This window comes from Vipera berus (genome assembly GCF_964194415.1).
Source record: "Vipera berus genome assembly, chromosome: 8".
Classification (NCBI taxonomy): domain Eukaryota; kingdom Metazoa; phylum Chordata; class Lepidosauria; order Squamata; family Viperidae; genus Vipera; species Vipera berus.
This window is the reverse complement of record NC_138211.1, coordinates 20676383-20698043: the sequence shown is the minus strand read 5'-3', so window position 1 is coordinate 20698043 and position 21661 is coordinate 20676383. Positions and strand designations below refer to the sequence as shown.

The 21661-nt window shown below is 45.7% G+C and overlaps 2 protein-coding genes across 8 annotated transcripts in view; one reads left to right on the top strand and one right to left on the bottom strand.

Annotated features, from left to right (window-relative positions):
* Nucleotides 1–216: 216 nt before the first annotated feature.
* Nucleotides 217–20489, bottom strand: LOC308671360 (N-acetylglucosamine-6-sulfatase-like). The gene is made up of 13 exons (XM_081333500.1): nucleotides 19992–20489; nucleotides 16065–16124; nucleotides 14638–14841; nucleotides 14479–14544; nucleotides 12423–12521; nucleotides 11290–11454; nucleotides 9371–9453; nucleotides 8020–8138; nucleotides 7219–7322; nucleotides 5329–5430; nucleotides 4164–4274; nucleotides 1953–2060; nucleotides 217–1162 (listed from the first exon to the last, which is right to left on the bottom strand). Exons 1-13 carry the CDS (start codon nucleotides 20178–20180, stop codon nucleotides 1019–1021), a joined length of 1554 nt encoding a protein of 517 aa, XP_081189626.1. The 5' UTR covers nucleotides 20181–20489; the 3' UTR covers nucleotides 217–1018.
* Nucleotides 20490–20510: 21 nt separating this feature from the next.
* The window catches only part of POLM (DNA polymerase mu), a 34585-nt gene continuing 33434 nt past the window's right edge, over nucleotides 20511–21661 (top strand). For all 7 annotated transcript variants that reach the window (XR_014027177.1, XR_014027178.1, XR_014027179.1 and 4 more), the window contains exon 1: nucleotides 20511–20711. The gene's annotated coding sequence lies outside the window, so the exon portion shown is untranslated. The remainder of the gene's footprint in view (nucleotides 20712–21661) is intronic.

Here is a 21661-nt window from a genome sequence, read left to right as displayed (position 1 = left end):
GGGGGGGGGAAGGGTCTGGGAAAGTAAGTAGGCAGTTTTCACACGCAAATGTCAGATCTGGTTTTCCCTACCTTGTAACCATTTGGCTTTAGTAAAAGTACGTCTTTCACTACGAATGCACTCAAAGGGTCTTTTCTAAATGGCCAGTTGGGACAAGTCCAACGGTCAGGAGTCTCCATATCAGGGACGACACAAAAATGCAAGACCAGCTTTACTAATGAGAAAAATGCTTTATTCCATTTTTTTTTCACAGTATGAAGACACAAAGCAACTGCAACAATCACCACGGACTACACGAGAGGACCTGGTAAAAGTGTCCAACTAAGGCACAAGGATCGCTGGAGGGATGTACAGAGCCTCCAAGATCTCAGCCAGCAAGAGCAAGGAAGGAGATGATCACGGAGGTAAACCATCCCATGTTAATTCGTTCTGTGTTAATCAATGTCTAAACGGAAATAATCCTCCCCACACCTCATCTAACCAGAGCAGAGGAAGGTGGGGTATGTAGGCACAAAGGTGACAGTTGCTGCAGGATGCTGTAGCCCAAGAACATTCGGACAGCCTCAAATTGAGGTGGTCAGCCCCTGGCTGGGTCAGATATGTTCTTCACTCTGAAGTGAGACCTCATTGCCCACTGCCTGGCCAAAAGGAGACAAGATAAGCAACGAGGGGAGACAAGGCACTAGAATTTCACAGGGTGTCTTTTAGAGTTGTTACAGCAAGGGTGTGCAACCTTGGCCACTTTTAGACTTGTGGACTTCAACTCCCAGAATAACAAGGTTGGCCACTCTTGGCTGACAGCCTTTGCTCTTCACCCATATTTTTCCCTTCTGCTCTACCCCAATACTATCCCAGCACAGCAAATTCCAAACTTGGGGTTAAAGACCGAGCAATCCTAAATTAAAAGGCAGCACCAGATTGGCTTCAGTTTGGAGGCAGAAGGAAGCCAGGCCACAAAATCACAAGGAAAAGGGAGAGGCGTCTTGGATTCTTGGTCATAGCGAAAGTGCTCAAACCCTCAGGAACGGCAGCTGACACCGGAACAAGCTTGCAACTGTATCAACTTCTGGTTCATCTGCACAAGCACCGAAGGGTCCACGGACTTGGCTACATTAGAAAGCTGATGTGGGTCTGCAGTCAGATTGTAGACTTCCACAAAATTCTGCAAAAAAAAAGTAGGATGTGCAGTCATGGTCAGGAGGCAGAGTCTCCAAATGGAAACCCTGCCACAGAGGGGAGGACTTCCACTCACAGCCTCATTGAGAAGCCAACATCCATCCACACTGTCTCCTTCTTACATGGTGGCCCCAATTGCCTTCATACCTGGAAAAAGACTCCATCCACTTGGCAGAACCAACTTGGGAGAATCATCCCTTTGAACTTCTTGAAGTCACCATAAAAACAAGACTCGTCTCTCACTCCTGCCCACCTTCTTAATCAGGTCTTTGGGGACTGTTCGCTTCAGGATCAGGCTGGTCTTTTTTTATTGATCCATGAACCATTTGGGGAACACATGGTGTCTTACCAACCGCACTGCTTAATCACACATTTTTCAATCCCACTTGTGGTAGTGAGCTGAGGACTGCCCGCATGCCCCAGAGCAGAGGTCCCCAACCTTTTGGGGACCAGGGACCGGTTCCGTGGAGAGAGGTTTTTCTATGGACCCAAGAGTGCGTGGTTTTGTGTGCTGCCTGCATCCCACGGATGGGGCTTTGCTTGTTTATGCAGCCCGGTTTCCGGCATGCTGCAGCCTGGTGCCAGTCCATGGCCCGGGGGTTGGGGACCCCTGCCCCAGAGCACCTGCCCAACAGACTTTGCTAGCAAACAGAATCCTAATGGGAAGGTATTTTCCTGATGCCAGAAGCTCTGAGCATTACATGATCGTTCTTGAAGGCCACGGACCCAGCTCTTTGGACCTCTTGACACTACAGAAGACAACCACGGCTGCTTACCTCTTTATCGGCAAATTCACAGTATTGCATGTTCGCAGCACTCAAAGTACGCACACAGGCATAGGTGTTGTTGTAGGCGTCTTCACACACGCAGTCAGGGAAACATTGCTGTGCAAAATAAGAGTTGGAAAACCATTCATGAACTGAGCATCTATCCAAGAACTTGCATTCTACTGCCAAGAACAAACACGGCCGGTGGGGGCCGACCGATCCACATCAAAACAGCCACCAGGATCGAGAGTTATCAGAATGCTGAGATAACTGTTTGTCTGAGCTTTGCAAAAATGCAGGGCCTCTTTTGGACGAACAGAAACTCTTAGCAGAGCAGTCAGATGTCAATGCAACCTCACGGAGGCTTAGCTTCTTTCTTGGTAAAGAGGGCATAGCTAGCTAGATAGCTGGCTGGCTGGAGCAGTTCCTCCCCCCCATTTATTGATATAAGGGGTGGCACAGTGGCTCAGTGGCTAAGACACTGGGCTTGCTGGCTGGAAATCCGGCAGCCCCGGTTCGAGACCCGAGCTTCACATGTCGGGGTGAGCTCCGTCCTTGTTGCTCCCAACCTGGCAGTTTGAAAGCATGCAAATGCAAGTAGATCAATAGGTACCACTTCAGTGGGAAGGTAACAGTGCTCAGTGACATTAGGCTGTCCACAGAAATGTCTTTGGACAGTGCTGGCTGAATGGCCTTGAAACAGAGATGAGCACCACCCTCTGTAGTAGGCAACAACTGGCGGAGTAAAATCTGAAGGGACTCCCTTTATCTTTCCATTGATCTAATCAATTGATACAGCTGCTCATTTTTCAGCAGCAACTCTTACTGGCTTATGCACAATAAAGTTGATCTACAGCAAGTATGCATAGTGACAACCAAGAATAATAGCAATTGTAATAGCACAACCATCTCATGGGCCCAATTAACCTCCAAGTTGCCATAAATAAGAGGGAAAGGAGAAAATTCATTCCCCTCTCCATCCCTTTATAGCACATCCATTCTATTGTCCTCTATCACAGCAACTGTCCTATTCCTGCTCTCACACGGCAAGCTAGGTGCTGGTGGGGGGAACGGGGGACACCATGCCAACCCAGGCTTGTGAGAATGCAAGAAAGCGTCTCTCTCAACAGCCTTTTAGGCCCGTGTCAGCTGCCACCTTACGCTTGCCTGTGCTTTGCTGTTATGCCGTGACGGTCTGCCATGAACTGTGGGGAGGGGAAATGAAGGGAGGGGGAGGCTTGGGGGGAAAACGAAGATGGAGATGCCACTCCAAGGTCACCCAGCTGGAAGAAGGGAGCTGCATGCCAACCTGGGTTCCAACGGAGCGTTATGGAAACATCTTGCAGGAACTTGATTGGTGGGCAGCGAAAGGTAGACAAAGGTGCGGGGTAGACTTAAGTGATTTTGGCACGCGAATCTCAGTTTTGGCTCTGCATTGCTGAAATACACCTGACTTCTACTAAGCTGTATCTTTCTCAACAAATGGAGCCAAGGATCGTCTTTATGTAGAGGTGCAAGCTGTTGCAGTTCTGACAGCCTGAGTTGGACTGTAGGGAAATGATGGGGAGGGCTAAGCAAAGACCTGTTTTGCCTAGGCAAATGTGCCAGCCTGGTCTGGTACAGAAATGCCATTCCTGAACGGAATTGCTTTCGGGAAGGCGAAAAAGCCTGTTTCTCGGAAGTCAAAGGAGACAGTGTTCATTTATTGGATGTTTCTCCCATCCTTCCTCCATGATTTTGCTCTGCTGAGCACCTAAGTAATGGTCGGCCATTATGGGAAAACAGCATCAACAGAGATAGGGGTGCAACTAGACACAACAGGGTTTTTCTAAGACCTGTCCTCTTGCTCATAGAGAGGGAACGACTTTTTTAAAAGAACGATCACATTCTACTACCCAGAGCTTTCGCATCCCAACTCCCATAATCCCCTGCCACTGGCCATGCTGGTTAGATAGGTAGGGGAACTTTTAGTTTTCTACAGAACGGCCTACCATTTTTGTTGGGGTCTTCTGCAGCTACCTATTAAACCAGAACTACACATTGTCTCCTATTCCTAGAAATGTTTTCTTTACATGCAAAACAAATGGAAATTTAGCCAACTAAAATTACCTAGATGAAAGTAAGCAGTGTCTTTCAGAACTGAAATAAATATTTGTAAATGAGGGAGCTGTCTTCTGAGCACGTGTCATATGTGAAAATTAGAGAAGTATGGTCACTTACGGATACTCCTGGTCCCAAGACCGGACACTTGGGGTCCTTGGTTGTGTAGCCTTCTCCAATATATTGAACCAGGAAGTCTGACCGCCACCCAGATCTCTGTGTCTTGTTCACCTGCACGAAAGGAGACACATTTCAAGAAGCAGATGTGAATAAAAAACTCTCTCTCTCTTTCTGTAACAATTTCTAAATGTATTTTAGACATCTCCTTTGGTGCCCTATCAGGCTTCGTTGCCCACCTAACCTAATAGGGAAAGATTAAAAGATTCTTTAACAAACTAATTAAGTGGAAACCTGCCATACTATTGAGGAAATTCCAACCAACTTTTTGTTGGACGATCCAGAAAAGTCCCAATGAAGAGTCTTCTCAGAGGCTAATTTGCCTGCTGATAAATGGTGTGAATCAATAGTGGTTACAGTCTCTGTAACCCAGACACCATGTTGCTTTTTAAAGATATTATTGTAATATTGGAAAATCAATAAAAAAACTTACAAAAAAAAGAATAGTGGTTACAGTCTCAGGCTACAAACTAGGAGGCTGTGAGTTCTATTCCTGCCTCAGGCAAGTCAGCTAGGTGATCTTGGGCCAGTTTCTTTCTTTCTTTCTTTCTTTCTTTCTTTCTTTCTTTCTTTCTTTCTTTCTTTCTTTCTTTCTTTCTTTTTTTCTTTCTCTTTTTCTTTCTTTCTTTCTTTCTTTCTTTCTTTCTTTTTTTCTCTCTCTCTCTTTCTTTCTTTCTCTTTCTTTCTTTCTTTCTCTTTCCCTTTTCTCTCTCTCTCTCTCTTTCTTCCCCTCCCTCTCTCCCTCCTTCCTTTTCTTCCTTTCTTTTTTCTTTTTTATCCTATTCCAATTTTCCCCCCAGTCATTGTATGTTTAAAATACTTGGAAGAATATTTAAAGTTATGGAAATGGCACGGTGGTCTCTACCCATGCGGGACCCTCAAGATTTGTTTATTTGAATTTCTTAAGAGATCTGCTTAGACCCCATGAGTCTTGAGTTCACATTCTGCGGTGTGATCCTGCAACACATAAAAAGTGCCACATGCAGGTTCTCAGCAAAGCCCTCCGTTGTAAACACTGCAAGTGCTGAAAAAAAATCCCTCCTCTGTTCCTGTTTCTAACTGGACTCTCCCATCGGACTGTATTCCAAAGTTCAAGGCAACTTATTACCAAGAGGGACAAAAAGGAGACACCATCCATGTTGGTCTGAGAAGCATTGATTCCTGCAATGTCCAAGAAAGTAGGTCCCAGGTCGATATTCAGGATGGGTTCCTGAGAAGAGAAGACGAGAGATGTTTTGAAAGGAACTCGGGACAACGGTTCCCTAACCAACAAGTCTCATCCTCACCGGATCAGAAACTCTGTAGGAAGTGAATCCTTGACGTACAACGGTTCCATTAGTGACCATTTGAAGTTACAACGGCACTGGAAAAGTGGCTTATGACTGGTTTTCATACTCATGACCATTGGAGCATCCCCCTGGTCACATGATCAAATTCCAGACGCTCGGCAACTGACTCATATTTATGACGGTCGCAGTGTCCCGAGGTCCTGTGATCCCCTTTTGCGACCTTCTGAGGAGCAAAGTCATTGGGGAAGCCAGATTCACTTAGCAACCGGGTTAGTAGCTTAATAACTGAAATGATTCGCTTAACAGTTGTAGCAAGAAAGGCCATAAAATGGGGCAAAACTTAAGAAATGTCTCACTTAGCAACATAAATATGGGGCTCAATTGTAGTCGTAAATCAAGGACTACCTTGACTTTCCGTAACATGGCAGGAAAACTGCAGAGGTAATGTCCTCGGGCGATGAATTTCCCCCACGTGCCTTTCCTTCCCCTTTACAATTACACAAAGAAAGCTGTTATATAGAAACTCAGACCATCTAGGTCAGTAATGTCTATCACAGGGGTCCCCAACCACCGGTCCGTGGACCGGCACTGGTCCGTGGCATGCCAAAAACCGGGCCTCGCAAACAAGCAAAGCCCCATTCACGGGATGCAGGCAGCACACCAAACCACGCCCCCTCCGGCCTGCGGAAAAACCTTTCAACATGGAACCAGTCCCTGGTGCCCCAAAGGTTGGAGGCCGCTGGTCTATCTCATCACAACAAGATGCTCTCCAGCTTCCTGGTTCAGTTCCCTTGCTCTCCAGCCACATGTTGGCTGGGCAGAATGGAAGCTGCAGACCAGGAACGAGCAGCATCTGTAAAGCCTTAGAGCCACAAGGGGCCATTTCAGTTGCAGCCCTTAGAGCTGCTTCCAAGCACGTCAGCTGAAAATCTGCGGCAGAGTTTCTCTTCATTTTGAATCAGGAAACCTATCAAAGCGGTTGGGCCACATAAGCCTATAACCTGATGAAGCAATAAAGGAAAAGGTTACACCCAGGGGAAAACCAGGAAATGCTGGTCCCATCCTCAAGGATGCTGCCTTCTGCAAATGACCCCACAGGACACTATCATGTGGGGCTTCAGGACTGCAGACTCTGTTGCTTTTAAATCACGGGGGGGGGGAGAAGGGGGGAGGCACAAATGAAGCCTGGTTGGCCTCTGCTTTTTCCTACACTCCAGTTGACCTTCTACCAGCTGGATGATGTGGATAACATGGCTGGGTTTACTCCAGCAAAAACACTTTGCTACAATTAGCAATGGGAGAACCACAAGCAGCATTCTTGATTGGGGTGGGACTGGTCAAGGTGGAGAGACATGAATTGTGGTCTAGCCAAGCAACCTGATCTTCAGGTATCTTGGAGGCCACCAATAGCCCTTCCCTTGCCCAACACAATAGGGGGAATGTACTTCTCCAACCCAGAACTCTTCATGCCTCCCATTTTAACTGAAGATGCCCTCCACAAAGCCTGTGCTAAACCTTCAGTTGAGACCCTTCCTCTGGAACAGGGGTCTTCGAACTTGGCCCTTTTATGACTTGTGGACTTCAACTCCCAGAATTCCTCAACCAGGCAGGCCTGGAGCATGCCTGGCTGAAGAATTCTGGGAGTTAAAGCCCACAAGTCATAAAAGTGCCAGGCTTGAAGACCCGTGCGCTGGAACAAGTAAACCTACCAGGTATGTTTGATTTCCTTTAACACCTGGTCCTCGCACCAGCAATGGCACCCGGATATCAAACTCGTAAAGCTGCCGTTTGTCAATGGGCAGTGAGAATTGTCCTGCAGAAAAGCCCCCAAAGAAAGCAAAATAGACAAAAAGGGGGAGAAAATAAACATGGATGATTTGCAAAGATGAAAAGGAATCATTCTTTAGCAAGCACAAATATTCAGTTTGGAGATCTGATTCAAAGGCAATTCAATCCAATCTCCGAAGCGAATTTCCAGATCAGACTGAGACAAGAAATGGAGCAGTGGGCTAATGCCTCCTTAAGTAACACCAGCTGCCTGCAATTAGTGCAGGTTCGCATCCCACCAGGCTCAAGGTTGACTCAGCCTTCCATCCTTCCGAGGTAGGTAAAATGAGGACCCAGATTGTTGGGGGCAATTAAGCTGACTTTGTAATAATGCCGCTTGGGGTGTTTGTGTGAAAGCCCTAATAAGCAGGCATATACATAGAATGAAGGCTACTGCTAAGCTTGTAAGCCGCCCTGAGTCTTCGGAGAAGGGTGGGATATAAATGGAATTAAAATTAAAAAAATTAAATTAAATTGGTCCAGACAACTCACATAAGAAAAGATTGGACAATCATTTGACTGGGATGTGTAAGGGCTCCTGTAGTTAATGGCTTATTATTAAATCTAGTTTTGAATGTTGCTGCCTATATTCAGAACACTGATTTCTGATGGAATGATTATAGATTCCCAATATTATCTGTGGGCCTTTTAAAATAATTCCCTATCACTCTGCTTCTACTCACCTGTGTGGTAACCATGATCTGAGGTATAGAACACGTATGTGCTGTCCAGCAATTTAAGGGATTTCAACTGATCCATCACTTTCTGTACCATATCGTCTACTGACAACAGAGTTTGCCACCTGTAGATAAAAGAGAAACGATGGGTTGTATAAACAGAGGCATAGAATCAAAATACATGAAGTATTAATATTGCTTTATAAATCCTTAGTAAGACCACACCTGGAATACTGCATCCAGTTTTGGTCACCACATAAAGATGTTGAGACTTTGGAAGAAGTGCGGAGAAGAACAACTAAGACGATTAAAGGCCTGGAGGCTAAAACACATGAAGACATAGGAAGAACGGTTGCAGGAACTGGGTATGGCTAGTCTAGAGAAAAGAAGGAATAGCAGTATTCCAGGATTTTGAGGGGCTGCCATAAAGAAGGGGTCAACTTATTTTCCAAAGCAGCAGAAGGCAGGACAAGAAACAACGGATGGAAACTAACCAAGGAGAGAAGCCACCAGGAATTAAGGAGAAACTTCCTAACAGTGAAAACAATTAACCAGAGGAACGGCTTGCCACCAGAAGTTGTGGATGCTTCATTACTGGAGGTTTTTAAAAAGACTTGTCTGAAATGGTAAAGGGTCTTGTGTTACATTGACTAGAAGATCTCCAAGGTCCCTTCCAGCTTTATTCTTATTGATTGATCAGTCTATTAATAAAAGCGATCTGAATTATTACTGTGTTCAAGTACTTTGCTGGTTTTACTGATAGCCAGCTCAGGGTGGGTCAAGAAACACAACAGATAAATTGTGACTATTTTCTCCTTAATGATTGAGTTTCCATGTCCAGAGAGATTCTCAATCATCTGAGTCATGGTTGCCCCAAAGATGCTTTTTTTCAGAAGGCTATTGGTCTCGCTTCTCATCCAGTTCTTCTGGGAAGCGAAATATTTTCAAAGAAAAAAAAACCAAGAAAGTAAACCCAGTCGCCTTTTGGAAAAAGGACCTTTGGGGCAACCATAACCTGGGATGATTGAAAAAGCACCTGGGGGATGACTGGGCTCACATGTCACACTAAACCATCTGGTGGTTTGTGTTCCTTTGTGGCTTCACAGCTTAGGGGAATCCAATGACGGTGGCTTTGTAAACTGCACTTTATGGCTTATTGGGACCTATGAAAAGCCGTTTTAAAATTGCAAGCTATGAGTTTATGACTTACTACAACGTGTGAGCCACAATCAATTATGGACACTTCAAACCACAGTTAGGCCAACTTTGGCTTGCAGAAATGGGCAGACGGTGCTCCTGGTTTCAGATAATCTTTTCTTTCACCCCTTTTGGCAACAAGAAAGCAACATTTCCTTACCGGGCTCTATAAACGTGGTCCAAGAACTCAATGGAGCTGTTGGACATTGGCGTCTTTGCTTGTTTTATCAGCCAATGCTTGTCCTACAAAAGGGAAAAAAACCCAGGAGCAACTTCCAGAGATACCAAATGGCTCAAGGACGGATGTTAGATAAGGAGGATCTATAAAACGACCCCCCCCCCACCTTATTCAGGTAGTCCTCGACTTACGACCACGACTGAGCCCGAAATTTCTATTGCTAAGTGAGACAATTGTTAAGGTTTACCCCATTTTACGAGCCTTCTTGCTGCTGTTCTTAAGTGAATCACTGCAGTTAAGTTAGTAACATGGTTGTTAAGTGAATCTGGCTTCTCCATGGACTTACTGTAAGCTTGTCAGAAGGCCACAAAAGAGCATCATGTGACTCCGGGACACTGCGACCATCATAAATATTAGCCAGTTTCCAAGTGTCCGAATTTTGATCATGTGACCATGGGCCATAAGTCACTTTTTTCAGTGCTGTTGAAACTTCAAATAGTCACTAAACGTGGTTAAGGACCAGCTGTAGTAATCTAAATGGGGTGTGCAAATGTGGACCCGAGTGATACCCTCTCACAGAGCTTCAGAACTCCATCACTAAATAAAAAATGTTTTTTAAACCCTGGAAAAAATCTTTATGAGGTTGCTGATTTTCATACAGTGTGTGCATTATTCATTTATGCTATGAATATAACCACCATGTTCAAGTGATTCTCATGAGATATTAAACAAGAATGCCCAAAATCTCATGGGCTGACAGGATGTGTTTTAGCCGTTTTTATTTATTGGCTGATTGGGCAACCGGCACTTTTAAATGCTGCCAATCGACTCTGCAATAGATTAGGACTTTGACTCGTGGAAAAGCACTTTTGGCATGACTTTGTCTATGTTTGGAAAAACCCAACCAATGGTTTCCAAATGTTATTCAGGATACTGCTTATGAGCACCTATATGTGCTTAGAGATCGAATCATTGTCAGAGACCCCACACACCCACTTCACGGTCTGTTTCTGTTGCTCCCCTCTGGGAGGAGGTTTCGAAGTATTTACAGCAGAACTACTAGATTCTCTAACAGCTTTGTTCCTTATGCCATCCGTCTTGTAAATTCACAGGATATTTTTTTTGCCATGTATAGTATACATTCGAACTATACTGATGTTTCTCTGTGTCATATATGTGTGTGTATATGGGTATATGCATAATATTTATTTATTTATTTTATTTTATTTTAATTCCATTTATATCCCGCCCTTCTCCGAAGACTCAGGGCGGCTTACAAGCTTAGTAGTAGCCTTCATTCTATGCATATGCCTGCTTATTAGGGCTTTCACACACACCCCAAGCGGCATTATTACAAAGTCAGCTTAATTGCCCCCAACAATCTGGGTCCTCATTTTACCTACCTCGGAAGGATGGAAGGCTGAGTCAACCTTGAGCCTGGTGGGATGCGAACCTGCACTAATTGCAGGCAGCTGGTGTTACTTAAGGAGGCATTAGCCCACTGCTCCACCAAAAATAATAGTATTTTTGAGAGCTGAATGTAGCACAATTTCATTTTAATGTATGCTTATTAGGGTACATTTAAAGTGACAACAAAGTTATTCTATTCTATTTTATTCTAATTCTATTCTATTCTTTACTCTCTCCTATTCTATTCTATTCTATTCTATTCTATTCTATTCTCTATCTTCTATTCTAATTCTATTCTATTCTATTCTATTCTATTCTATTCTATTCTATTCTATTCTATTCTATTCTATTCTATTTATTTATTTCTAATTCTATTGGCATTCATGGAACTCAGATGAAGAGTTTGAATGGTGCCAGATTTCCAAGCTGTGTTTTAGTCTGCCTCAAAGGCCACCGAGGTCACTGACCACTTAGGATGCGCTGGGACTCACCTTCCCGTGCACATTGAAGCTGCCATCGCGAGGGGCCTGGAGAGTACTGTAAGCGGACTTGTAGTGAGGAGCCGCTGTCCAGGGCGAGTGCGCAGCAGGTGGGGCTAACACCATGAGAAAGGGAGGGTGCGACAACTTCCTTAGGAAATTCAGGCTCCGGTTGGTCTGCAACACAAGACGGATTGGGGAGGGTGGGAGAAGATGGCAAAGGACGTAAGTGGAGAAAACAGCTGTCCTCAGTCTTACTCAGATGCAAGGCCGGCTGTTCCAGGCCCTCACTTGCCCCCCCTCCCTCAAATAACCAAGACTTCCCCTCTCTCTTGATTTGGCATTGTAAAGCTTCAGCTTGACTTTGGACTGCCAGACTTGGAATCTACATTGCCCAGCTGTTCCTATCTACAAATAATTGCTATTTTCTGCTGGCTTGCAATGGAAGCTTTGCAGAAACAAGTTTTCCTACTGCGTGCCTAGGAACCGTGCACCACCAGAGACTATCGGAAGGAATCCAGCAGCACTTTTTCAGATCAACACTTTTGTAAAACAGGCACACATTTCACAAGCTGCACAAGCTTGTGTTATCATAGGATAATGAACTAGATCAGAGGTCCCCAACTTATGGGCCGTGGCCCAGTATCGGGCTTTTGGCCACAGAAAGTCCAGTTGGCTTTTGGAAAAAGCACCTGTGGGAAAACCATGACCTGGATGATGGGGAATCTCCACAGGTGCTCAGCTGTGACTGGCAAGGCTATTGACCCTCTAGCAGTCAACCATACCATCTAAACAAAGACAAGAGCACCCACACAGGTCATCCCCATTTAGTGAGCCCTTGTTGGTATTGGCTGGTGACACAAAACAGATATATTCAGAGCATAAGCAAGGGTTTTATCTCCTAATGCCCCAAAAAGCCTAGTTCTTTGCAGAGGGCAGCTGAAGATGTGGGACCAGCGCGATTTGCAGGGATTGGCGAACAAAAGTCAAGATGGCAGCCACAAAGCTGTGATGGAAGCTCCGCCTGTTCTTTTTTTTTTAAATGCACTGTGGCCGCCATCTTGACTTTTTGGAGCCTACCTTGTGGCCACCTCTGCAGGGCACCACAGTGAAGGTGAAGCCGAGGAGGAACTGGAGTGACTCACGAGCAGGTCCGTGAGATAGTCCTCTTCATAGTGGTCCCCGTGTTTCTCCTCATGCCCGTTCATTGAAAGGGTGTAGTTGTAATACCTGGAATTGCCCACCTGTGGGAGGATGCACACTGGCCTGTTAGACACCAGGGTAGTTATTTATTTAAAATATTTTTACATTACTTGGTCTTAAAAAAACCCTCACGGCAGTTTACATTTCTCTCAAAATGATGAAATGGCAGTTAAAACAAATTGAGATAAAGGCTATGTTAAAGCATTATATAACTTGGACAAGATAAATAAAGGTCATCCTTGACTTACAGCCATTTGTTTAGTGACCATTCAAAGTTACAACAGCATTGAGAAAATTGACAGGTCCTAACACTGCATTCCCCAGGGTCACGTGATTGAAATTCAGGCACTTGGGATCTTGTGATCACCATTTGTGACCTTCCCAGCCAGCTTCCAAAAAGCGAAGTCAATGGGGTAGACCAGATTCACTTAAAAACTGCAGTAATCTGCATAACTGTGACAAAAAAGGGTTGCAAAATGGGGAGCAACTCATTTAACAACTGTCACTCAATCAGAATAGAGATGGAAGGGACCTTGGAGGTCTTCTAGTCCAGCCCCCTGCTCAGGCAGGATATCCTATACCATTTCAGACAAGTGGCTGTCCAGTCTCTTCTTAAAAACCTCCAATGATGGAGCACCCACAACTTCTGGAGGCAACTTCTGTCCCCCTGGTTAATTGTTCTCACTGTCAGGAAATTTCTCCTTAATTCCAGGTTGCTTCTCTCCTTGATTAGTTTCCATCCATTGTTTCTTGTCTTGCCTTCAGGTGCTTTGGAAAATAAGTTGATCCCTGTCCTCTTTGTGGCAGCCCCTCAAATACCAGAATGCAGCTATGAGTCCTTCTTTTCTTTAGGCTAACCAAACCCAAATCCTGCAACTGTTCTTCATATGTTTTAGTCTCCCGCCCCCTAATCATCTTTGTTGCTCTTTTTCTGCACTTTTTTGCCTAGTAATGGAAATTTTGGGCTGAATGGTGATCATTAAGGACTTCCTGGACGTGGCACGTAGAAATCCAGTCTCCAACATTTTCTTAATGAGATGTCAATGTTATCAGTGGGGGGGCGGGGCGGGAAATCTCTCAGTGGATTTTGGAGATGCTGGACTGGACAGATCTAGTCTAAACCTAGAAGGAATCTCCCCCTATTTATATTCTAGCTACTAAATCTAATTTTTAGCATGTTTCTACCCAGCCTCAAAGTGTCCTAGGACAAGTAGTTCCCGACCTACAACAGTCCATTTAGTGACAATTCGAACTTACAACAGCACTGAATGAGTTATGACTGGTTTTCACACTTACAACTGCAGCATCCCCACAGTCATGTGATCAAAATTCGGCCTCTTGGCAACTGACTCATATTTATGACAGTTGCAGCGCCTGGAGTCACGTGATCGCCTTCTGTGACCTTCTGACAAGCCAAATCGATGGGGAAGCCAGATTCACTTAACCATGTTACTAACTTAAGAACTGCAGTGATTCACTTAACAACTGTGTCAAGACAGGTCATATAATGGGGCAAAATTCACTTAACAAATGTCTCCCTTAGCAACAGAAATTTTGGGCTCAATTGTGGCCGTAATACAGGACTACCTGTATTAAGGCAAATCTAACTTCTTTTTAAAACTTCTGTGGGTAGTTCTTCTAGCAACACTGAGAAGGGAGACTAATCTAGCTTTCCACGGTTCTCCATTCCATTCAGAATTCCAGCTCCTATTAATGCAAAAATCAGTCACACCAGTTGTGGTTGATGGGAGCTGGAATCCAACACTTGTGGGATGCAACTGTTCCCCCCAGTGGATCTGTCCTGCGGGATGTCCTTCAAGGATTCTCTTCCATGGGAAACCTAGAACAGAGGTGTCCAACCTTGGCAACTTTTAAGACTTGTGGACTTCAACTCAACCATGCTGGCTGGGGAATTCTGGGAGTTGAAGTCCATAAGTCTTAAAGTTGCCAAGGTTGGACACCCCTGACTTGGAGGAAACCGTGTGCTGTTCTACTCACCAGACCGAGCCAATATGTCCATCCCATGGGAATGTGCTGAATACCACCTGCTTTCGGGTGCCCGTACTGTAAGAAAGGAGATACGTTAGTGAAAGCACACCAGGCACATCTGCACAATCGCTAAAAGAAAAGTGTTTACAGGGAAACACGGAGCTCTACCTGGTTGAGGTATTTCCCAGCATAGAAGGTCTGGTAACCTTGCTTCTGCAGGTAAACCGGGAAGGTTAAGGGTTCCTGGAACTTCTGCCAGGCAGAGTTGCTGCAATTCCCTTCCAAGGAATTGTTAGTCACTAAGTGGTTGTGGGGATACAAGCCTGTCAAGAGGCTGCTGCGGCTGGGACAACACAGGGGGGTCACTGAAAACTAAAAACAGACAAATCAATAGCAATAGCACTTAAGTCTTACATACTGCTTCATAGTGCTTTACAGCTTTCTCTAAGCAGTTTACAGAGTCTGCATATTTGCCCCCAACAATCTGGGCCCTCATTTTATCAATCTCGGAAGGATAGAAGGCTGAGTCAACCTTGAGCAGGTGAGAATCGAACTGGTGGCAGTTGGCAGAATTAGCCTGCAATACTGCATTCTAACCACTGCTCCACCATGGCAATTGGACGAGGAGATTGATTATGTTCCCTGTCTACTCCAAAGTAGCACAACTCCAGAGGTTTTCCAAGTTTCTCTTCCAAGATGCAGCCTGGCCACCTTGAAGGTAGCTGGGACCCTCTAAAAATTAACCGAGTTATTTCCAAGAGATGGCAGAAGCTGATAAATTGATGAAGGGTTCAAATATCTCTATCCAATGTTAATTAAATGCACGCTTACAAGAAGTAAAAACGGGTTTTGCCAATGCAGGTAGTCCTTGACGTACGACAAAAATTAAGCCCAAAATTTCCATCACTAAGCAAGAGAATTGTTGAGTTTTGCCCCATTTTATGACTTTTCTTGCCACAGTTGTTAAGTGCATCACCGCAGTTGTTAAGTTAGTAACATGGCTGTTAAGTGAATCTGGCTTCCCCCTTGCCTTTGCTTGTCAGAAAGTCGCAAAAGGGGATCACGTGATCCCAGGACACTGCAACCGTCGTAAATATGAGCCAGTTGCCATGCGTCCGAATTTTGATCACATGACAGCGGGGATGCTGCAACGGTTCTAAGTGTGAAAAACAGTGATCAGTCACTTTTTTCAGGGCCGTTGCAATTTTGAATAGTCACTAAAGGAATGATCGTAAGTCAAAAACTATCTGCACCTTTGCATCCTGGCTCCAAAACCGTGACCTAGATTCCCAGCTGTAATGGGGCAAACAGGGTTTATGTCTTAAAAGCAGTAGCTCTTGGGGAATGGATCAGGTTGGAATTTTCAGTCCTGTTGCAAAGTCAACCCAATTCTCTAAATCAGCCTTCCCTGCTCTGTCACCCTCCAGATGTCAGACTACAGTTCCTATCCTCCCCAGAGGAAGGCTGTTGTGGCTTCTACACTACACTACACTTGCAAGAACCCTGAAGACAGGAGGAGATGCGTTTGCTATTCCCCTCCTACAGATGAACCTAAATACAAAGCAATTCCAAAACCACATTTTGGAGATACTTACTGCATTAGCAAAGGTAGCCCCAAACTGACCAATCAGCATTTGGGTCTTCTTCATCGGGGTCTGAAAATTGGAAGCCAAGAATCCAAATGAAGCCTTCAAAACAAGATTACTAAAAACAGCCCTTCCCATAGGAGAAAATCTACTCTTCTACCCTTGTGACATGTTTGCAAGTATCTAGCACAGGGGTGACAGCACAGAGCACTTTGAGATCTATTTTTTTAAGGGTAATTCCTGTATATTTCTTCTTTTTGTATTAATCCTTACAGGTTCCTTTACTTTCGTCCTCTTTTTTGGTAAATTATCCTGTGAAAACCTCAAGTGATGTATTCAAATGTCTTCTTACTCAAAATATTTTAAAAAACAAAGAAAATGTCAGATTAAGCGCCTTCAAGAAAGAGGGGTGGAGAAACATCTTGCCAAGGGTCCAGTACCATGGTGGTGAACCTATGGCACGGGTGCCACAGGTGGCACGCAGAGCCCTCTCTGTGGGCACGCATGCCATCAGCCCAGTCCTAGGCCTTCAGCTGGGTTTTATAAAACCTTTTCGCTTTAGGCCTCTGCTGCCATGTACAAAAAAAAAGGTTCAATCAATCAATTTCAACTTCTCGCGGGGGAAAAAAAAGTTCTCACAAAGTTGGAATTGAACTTTTTAGTCCCACCCAGTCTGCCTTTACCACTGCAGCCACGCGCACCTGATGGGCCACGCCCACCCAATGGGCCACACCCACTCAAAGGGCCACGGCCACTCGGCACCCGATGATACATAAGTGGGTTTGGGGTTGCCGTTTGGACACTTGGTCTCTAAAAGGTTTGCCATCAATGGTCTAGTACAGGGGTCGGCAACCTCGGCTCTTTTATGACTCGTGGACTTCAACTCCCAGAATTCCTGAGCCAGCATAGCTGGCTCAGGAATTCTGGGAGTTGAAGTCCACGAGTCATAAAAGAGCCGAGGTTGCCTACCCCTGGTCTAGTAGGTCTAATCCTGACACACACACCCGAAACTGACCATGATGTCTCAAGTGAAACTTCCCCCTCCCTTGCACCTCTTGGATGCTATGTGGTGAAAACTTGCATTCAAAGCTTGCTGTCATATGCCAGACCGTGTATTTATTTGAAAACACATCTGGCAGAGATAGTCATGATTTTTGCAACTTTAAAGACCTGCTCAAATCAGATAATGATTGGGAATGGATGGGAGAGGTGGCCAACATCCTTCCAAGTCTCTTCTAAGCCCTGAGCAGGGAAAGTATATGGACTTCAGGTTCAATCTATTCCTTTGGAATCTTCAGAAAAAAGAAGGTTTGCAGCATTTCTTGAGGGTGCTAAGAGGCCATCAAGCCAACTCATTACAGTATCACGCCTGGGGTCAACCTATTCTCCAAAGATCTAAAAGCAAGACAAGAAGCAACGGATGGAAACTAATAAAGGAGAAAAAGCAACCTAGAACTAAAGAGAAAGTTCCTGACAGTGGGAACAATTAATCAATGGAACAACTTGCCTTCAGAAGCTGTGGGTTTTTAAGAAGATACTGGACAACCATTTATCTGAAATGGTCTACGGCAGGGGTAGGCAGCCTTGGCTCTTTTATACTTGTGGACTTCAACTCCCAGAATTCCTGAGCCAGCCATGCTGGCTCAGGAATTCTGGGAGTTGAAGTCCACGAGTCACAAAAGAGCCAAGGCTGCCTACCCCTGGTCTAGGGTTGGACTGGAAGACCTCCAACGTCCCTTCCAAACTCTCGTTACTCTGGTAGGGTCATGCATCAGAAAAGGAACCAAATTGGTCTGTGCTTTCACATGGAGATGAAACATCCTTTATGACTGGAGAAAATCAGAACTGAAACGTCCTACACAGCAACTTGTGGTTTTTTTTCTAAACCGCACGATCCACACTAAACATTTCCTTCATCTGTTGGACCCTCAAAGCACTGCCTTCCAAAATCTATGAGCAGCAGTGATTAGAAGGGCCTTTGGATTAGAACTGTTTTCCTTTCTCTTGAAGTTGGGCAAGCATCCATGGAGTTACTGTTGAAAAGAGGTGGCATAATTTTTTCCCTCTTCTGCAGCAGAACACGTGCACAAAAGTGGGATGCAAGATCCTAAAACAATGTTAAGAGAATGGACTGATCTTCAAAGGTAGTAAGTAGCAAAGTAAGCTTGGCTGATCTTTACAAAGCCAAACAAGGTCAAAACTGGTAAATATATAAAGATAATAAGGGACAACTAGCATTTCAGACAAGAATAAAATTTAAAAAAAAATTCTGGAAGAAAGTAATACAAATGAGGAATCCTTGGTGTTCTCCGAGTTTGTTTTCTTGCAGATGTTTCATTACCCACTGATGTTACCTAGTTTGGGTAATGAAACATCTGCGGTGGGGGGGGGGAACCAATCAAACCCAGAGAATAACAAGGACGCCACAGTTCAAGGCTGAGCCACAAATATTTTCCTTTATAAGTAATTTAAAAAATGCCATGTTTGAACTGGACTCTGTCCAAAGCACTCAAAGGAAACAACATAACGTTGTCCTTTTAGTTACCAGAAATCAAGTTTGATTTTAATCTTCCTAAGAGACAAGGATGTTCCAGGGAAATAAATCAACAAGATAAATACTCTGCCAGTAAGCAGAGTTCAGTAGGAGCTTTTCAAGAAGCAATCAGCTTTCTGTGTTAAATCAAATGTTAATTTGCAGAATTTATTCTTTACTCTTTCCAAGTCAAACAGCCCTCTGCATCACTCACCTAACCTTTATATTGCTGTGTTCATGTCCTTCCTGTATGTATTAATATTAACATTAATGAATTATTTATATGAGTATGTTTTGGAGTATTTTTTCCTACATATTAGGTAGTGAGCAAGTTATCCTTTAATTGCCACTTGCCATTCGATATTATGGAACACTAATATAACTAACATTGACAATTTATTACTTTTAAATATCATTGACGAGCAAGTTGCCAATTAATGTTATTCATTTGCACTGCTATTAGGCTATTTGTATATGATTTCTATGCCGTGGAGGGGGCGGGACAGGTTTTCAAGGACTGTTCTGCTTAAAACCGCAGCAATGTTTTTTGCAAAATGTCACCCCTTTAAATTAGGCAGTGGCTCAGTGGGTTAGAAGGTCGGCAGTTTGGCGGGTCAAATCCCGAGTGCCGCGTTACTTGTTACTTGTCCCAGCTTCTGCCAACCTAGCAGTTCGAAAGCACGTAAAAATGCAAGTAGAAAAATAGGGACCACTACGGTGGGAAGGTAACAGCGTTCCGTGCGCCTTTGGCGTCTAGTCATGCCGGCCACATGACCACGGAGACGTCCTCTTCGGCTTTGAGCACCGGCCCCTAGAGTCGGAAACAACTAGCATGCATGTGCGGGGGAACCTTTACCTTCTTTACATTCAAAAACTACAGTGCTAGAATGTTATTGTTGCCGGGTACAATACACAAATCTCCAAAGGCAGATGGATTTTCTGTCTATTCCTCTTACACCCAAGAGCAGGGGGGAGGGGGGTGTCTCCAAACTTGGCAACTTGTCAGGCTTGTGGACTTCAACGTCTGGGGAATTCTGAAAGTTTGAACTCCACAAGTCTTAAAGTGGCCAAGGTCGGCGACCTTTGCCCAAGAGAATCAGGGCAGGGCCATCTTGAGTCACTTTCTCACCCCTCCTCCCCTTCCAGAACTAAGGTTCGAGATTATTCTTCGGGCTTCTCTCTGAATCCTTTAGGCGAGAGGAATTTACCCCCCCCAGGGAGCAATCGTGGAAACCGCAGTCCCCACCTTCCCTCACTAGCGGTTCACTCTCTCTGCCCCCCTGGCCGTTCCCAGTTCAACGCCCACCTGAGCCAGCAGGTAAGGTTTCGCCGGGCCGGGAGCGCCAAGAGGTTTCCCGTGGGCGCCCGGTCGGAGAAACACGCCACGGAGGTCCGAGTCTTACCATTCCGCCCAGCACCAGGTCCTGGTCGTCGGTCAGGATGAGAACGATGTTGGCTCTCTTGGCACCGCCGGTTTCTCCGCGCCCCGCGCTCAGGAGGAGGAGCAGCAGCAGCAGCAATCCGGGCAGAAAGCCCCCCCGGAGCCCCTCCCGCCCCGCCAAACCCCTCCCGGGCGGCGTCCTCGCTGGCATCCTGGCTCCGTGGAAAGCCACTTTCCAGCCGCTGCCCGAGCCGAGCAACTTTCAGGAAGTGCCGAGGCGCTTTTGCTCATATGACTGGCGAAACGCCGCACCGGCCGCCCCCGCGGACCTTTGCACCGCCTGCCCCCCCCCCCGCAGGGCTCCAGAGATACCTACCGGCTGCGGCCCCTCCCGCAAAAAAAAAAAAGAAGAAGAAGAAGAGGAAGAAGAAGAAGAGGAGCGCGGAGCCGAAGAAAGTGCGGCGCTTTCACTTTCGCTTCGCAGGGCTGGAATCGCGGCGGGGAGGGGCGGGGCGCTCTAAGACCGCCCCCGGGAGCTGATTGGCCCGAGTGGGCGGGGACAAGGAGTCGGCTGCCTTCAAAGCGCAGCTGGAGCAGACGTTGCAGCTGGAGAGGGCCCCCTCCCTTCCCGCCCCGCCCCTCCCCGCCTTGCTTTGCATGGCCTCGCACTTTTTCGGCGGCTGCAGCAACACTTTCGCTGAGCGGATGCGGCAGAGAAAGGCGCGTGCAAGCTGGGAAAGCGGTAATTGCTTTATCTCCAAAGCGGGGTGGGGGTGGGGGTGGGGGGGGATGATTTGCAGTTTTGCGTCCGCCCGTCCTGCCCCAGCATCCTTCTTTTCCTAAGCTGGCCAAGAAGGGAAAGCAAAGGAGGCTACCCCAAGCTGGCTGAGTATCTCACTTGGGAGAGGGGGGGGGAGCTGGCTGACTCTCGTTTTCCTTCTCTCTTAAAAAAATAACGTGGGGAATGTGGCTTGCTGGGTTCCGTGCAGGTGATTGGGTTTCTCACTGCAGTGTATGCCTCCCAGCATACACAAAGGACAGCACAGCAGGAGGCTGATGGTGCAGATCAGCAGAGGGGTTGGACAGCTCCGGGCGATAACTGCTCACTCAGGATAAGCCTAATGAGTTAAGCTGTTGACAGCTCCAGGCATGGTCAGCCTGGTGGGAAGCCAGGATCTACACCCATTGTCACCTGCACTGGCAGGAAGCCCAGGTTTGAACTGATTGGATGCCATCCACCTGGGCAGGTACAAATAGACGCCAGGCTTCCCTGTTTCCCCAGTTCGCTCTGTTCAGAATAAACTCATCTTTACCCCAGCTCTGTGTCCGTCTCTATGTGAAGCCCGCAACTTTACACTCACTGCTTTTCCTTGCTGCCTATTGGTTACCTGCCCTCTTGCGAGAAATGAACTTCTGTGCTTTAAAAAAGGCAAAGGCAAAGATTGCAGATGGGAGGTTTGAGGTGTGTTCTTTTTTCCCCCCAGTGTTGGGCAGGAGTGTCTGAAGGGTTCCGGCTGGCCTAACTACGAAGTTTGTTTATTTATTTATTTATTTAATTAGTTTTCTATACCGCCCTATTCCCGAAGGACTCAGGGCGGTTTACAGGGCAGCGTATAAAAGACAATATAAAAAGATAATATAAAATTAAAATGAATTAAATTAATTCAAGCCCAACAATTAAAACAATATTAA

Excerpts from the sequence above, each read along its gene's own strand:
- LOC308671360 (XM_081333500.1), bottom strand. The coding sequence starts at position 20,180 with ATGCCAGCGAGGACGCCGCCCGGGAGGGGTTTGGCGGGGCGGGAGGGG. Across the intron at positions 14,842-16,064 it reads GGGCTACCTTTGCTAATGCA|TTTTCAGTGACCCCCCTGTG; the intron begins GTAAGTATCTCC and ends GTCTGTTTTTAG. Across the intron at positions 11,455-12,422 it reads ACTATCTCACGGACCTGCTC|ACCAACCGGAGCCTGAATTT; the intron begins GTGAGTCACTCC and ends CTTGTGTTGCAG.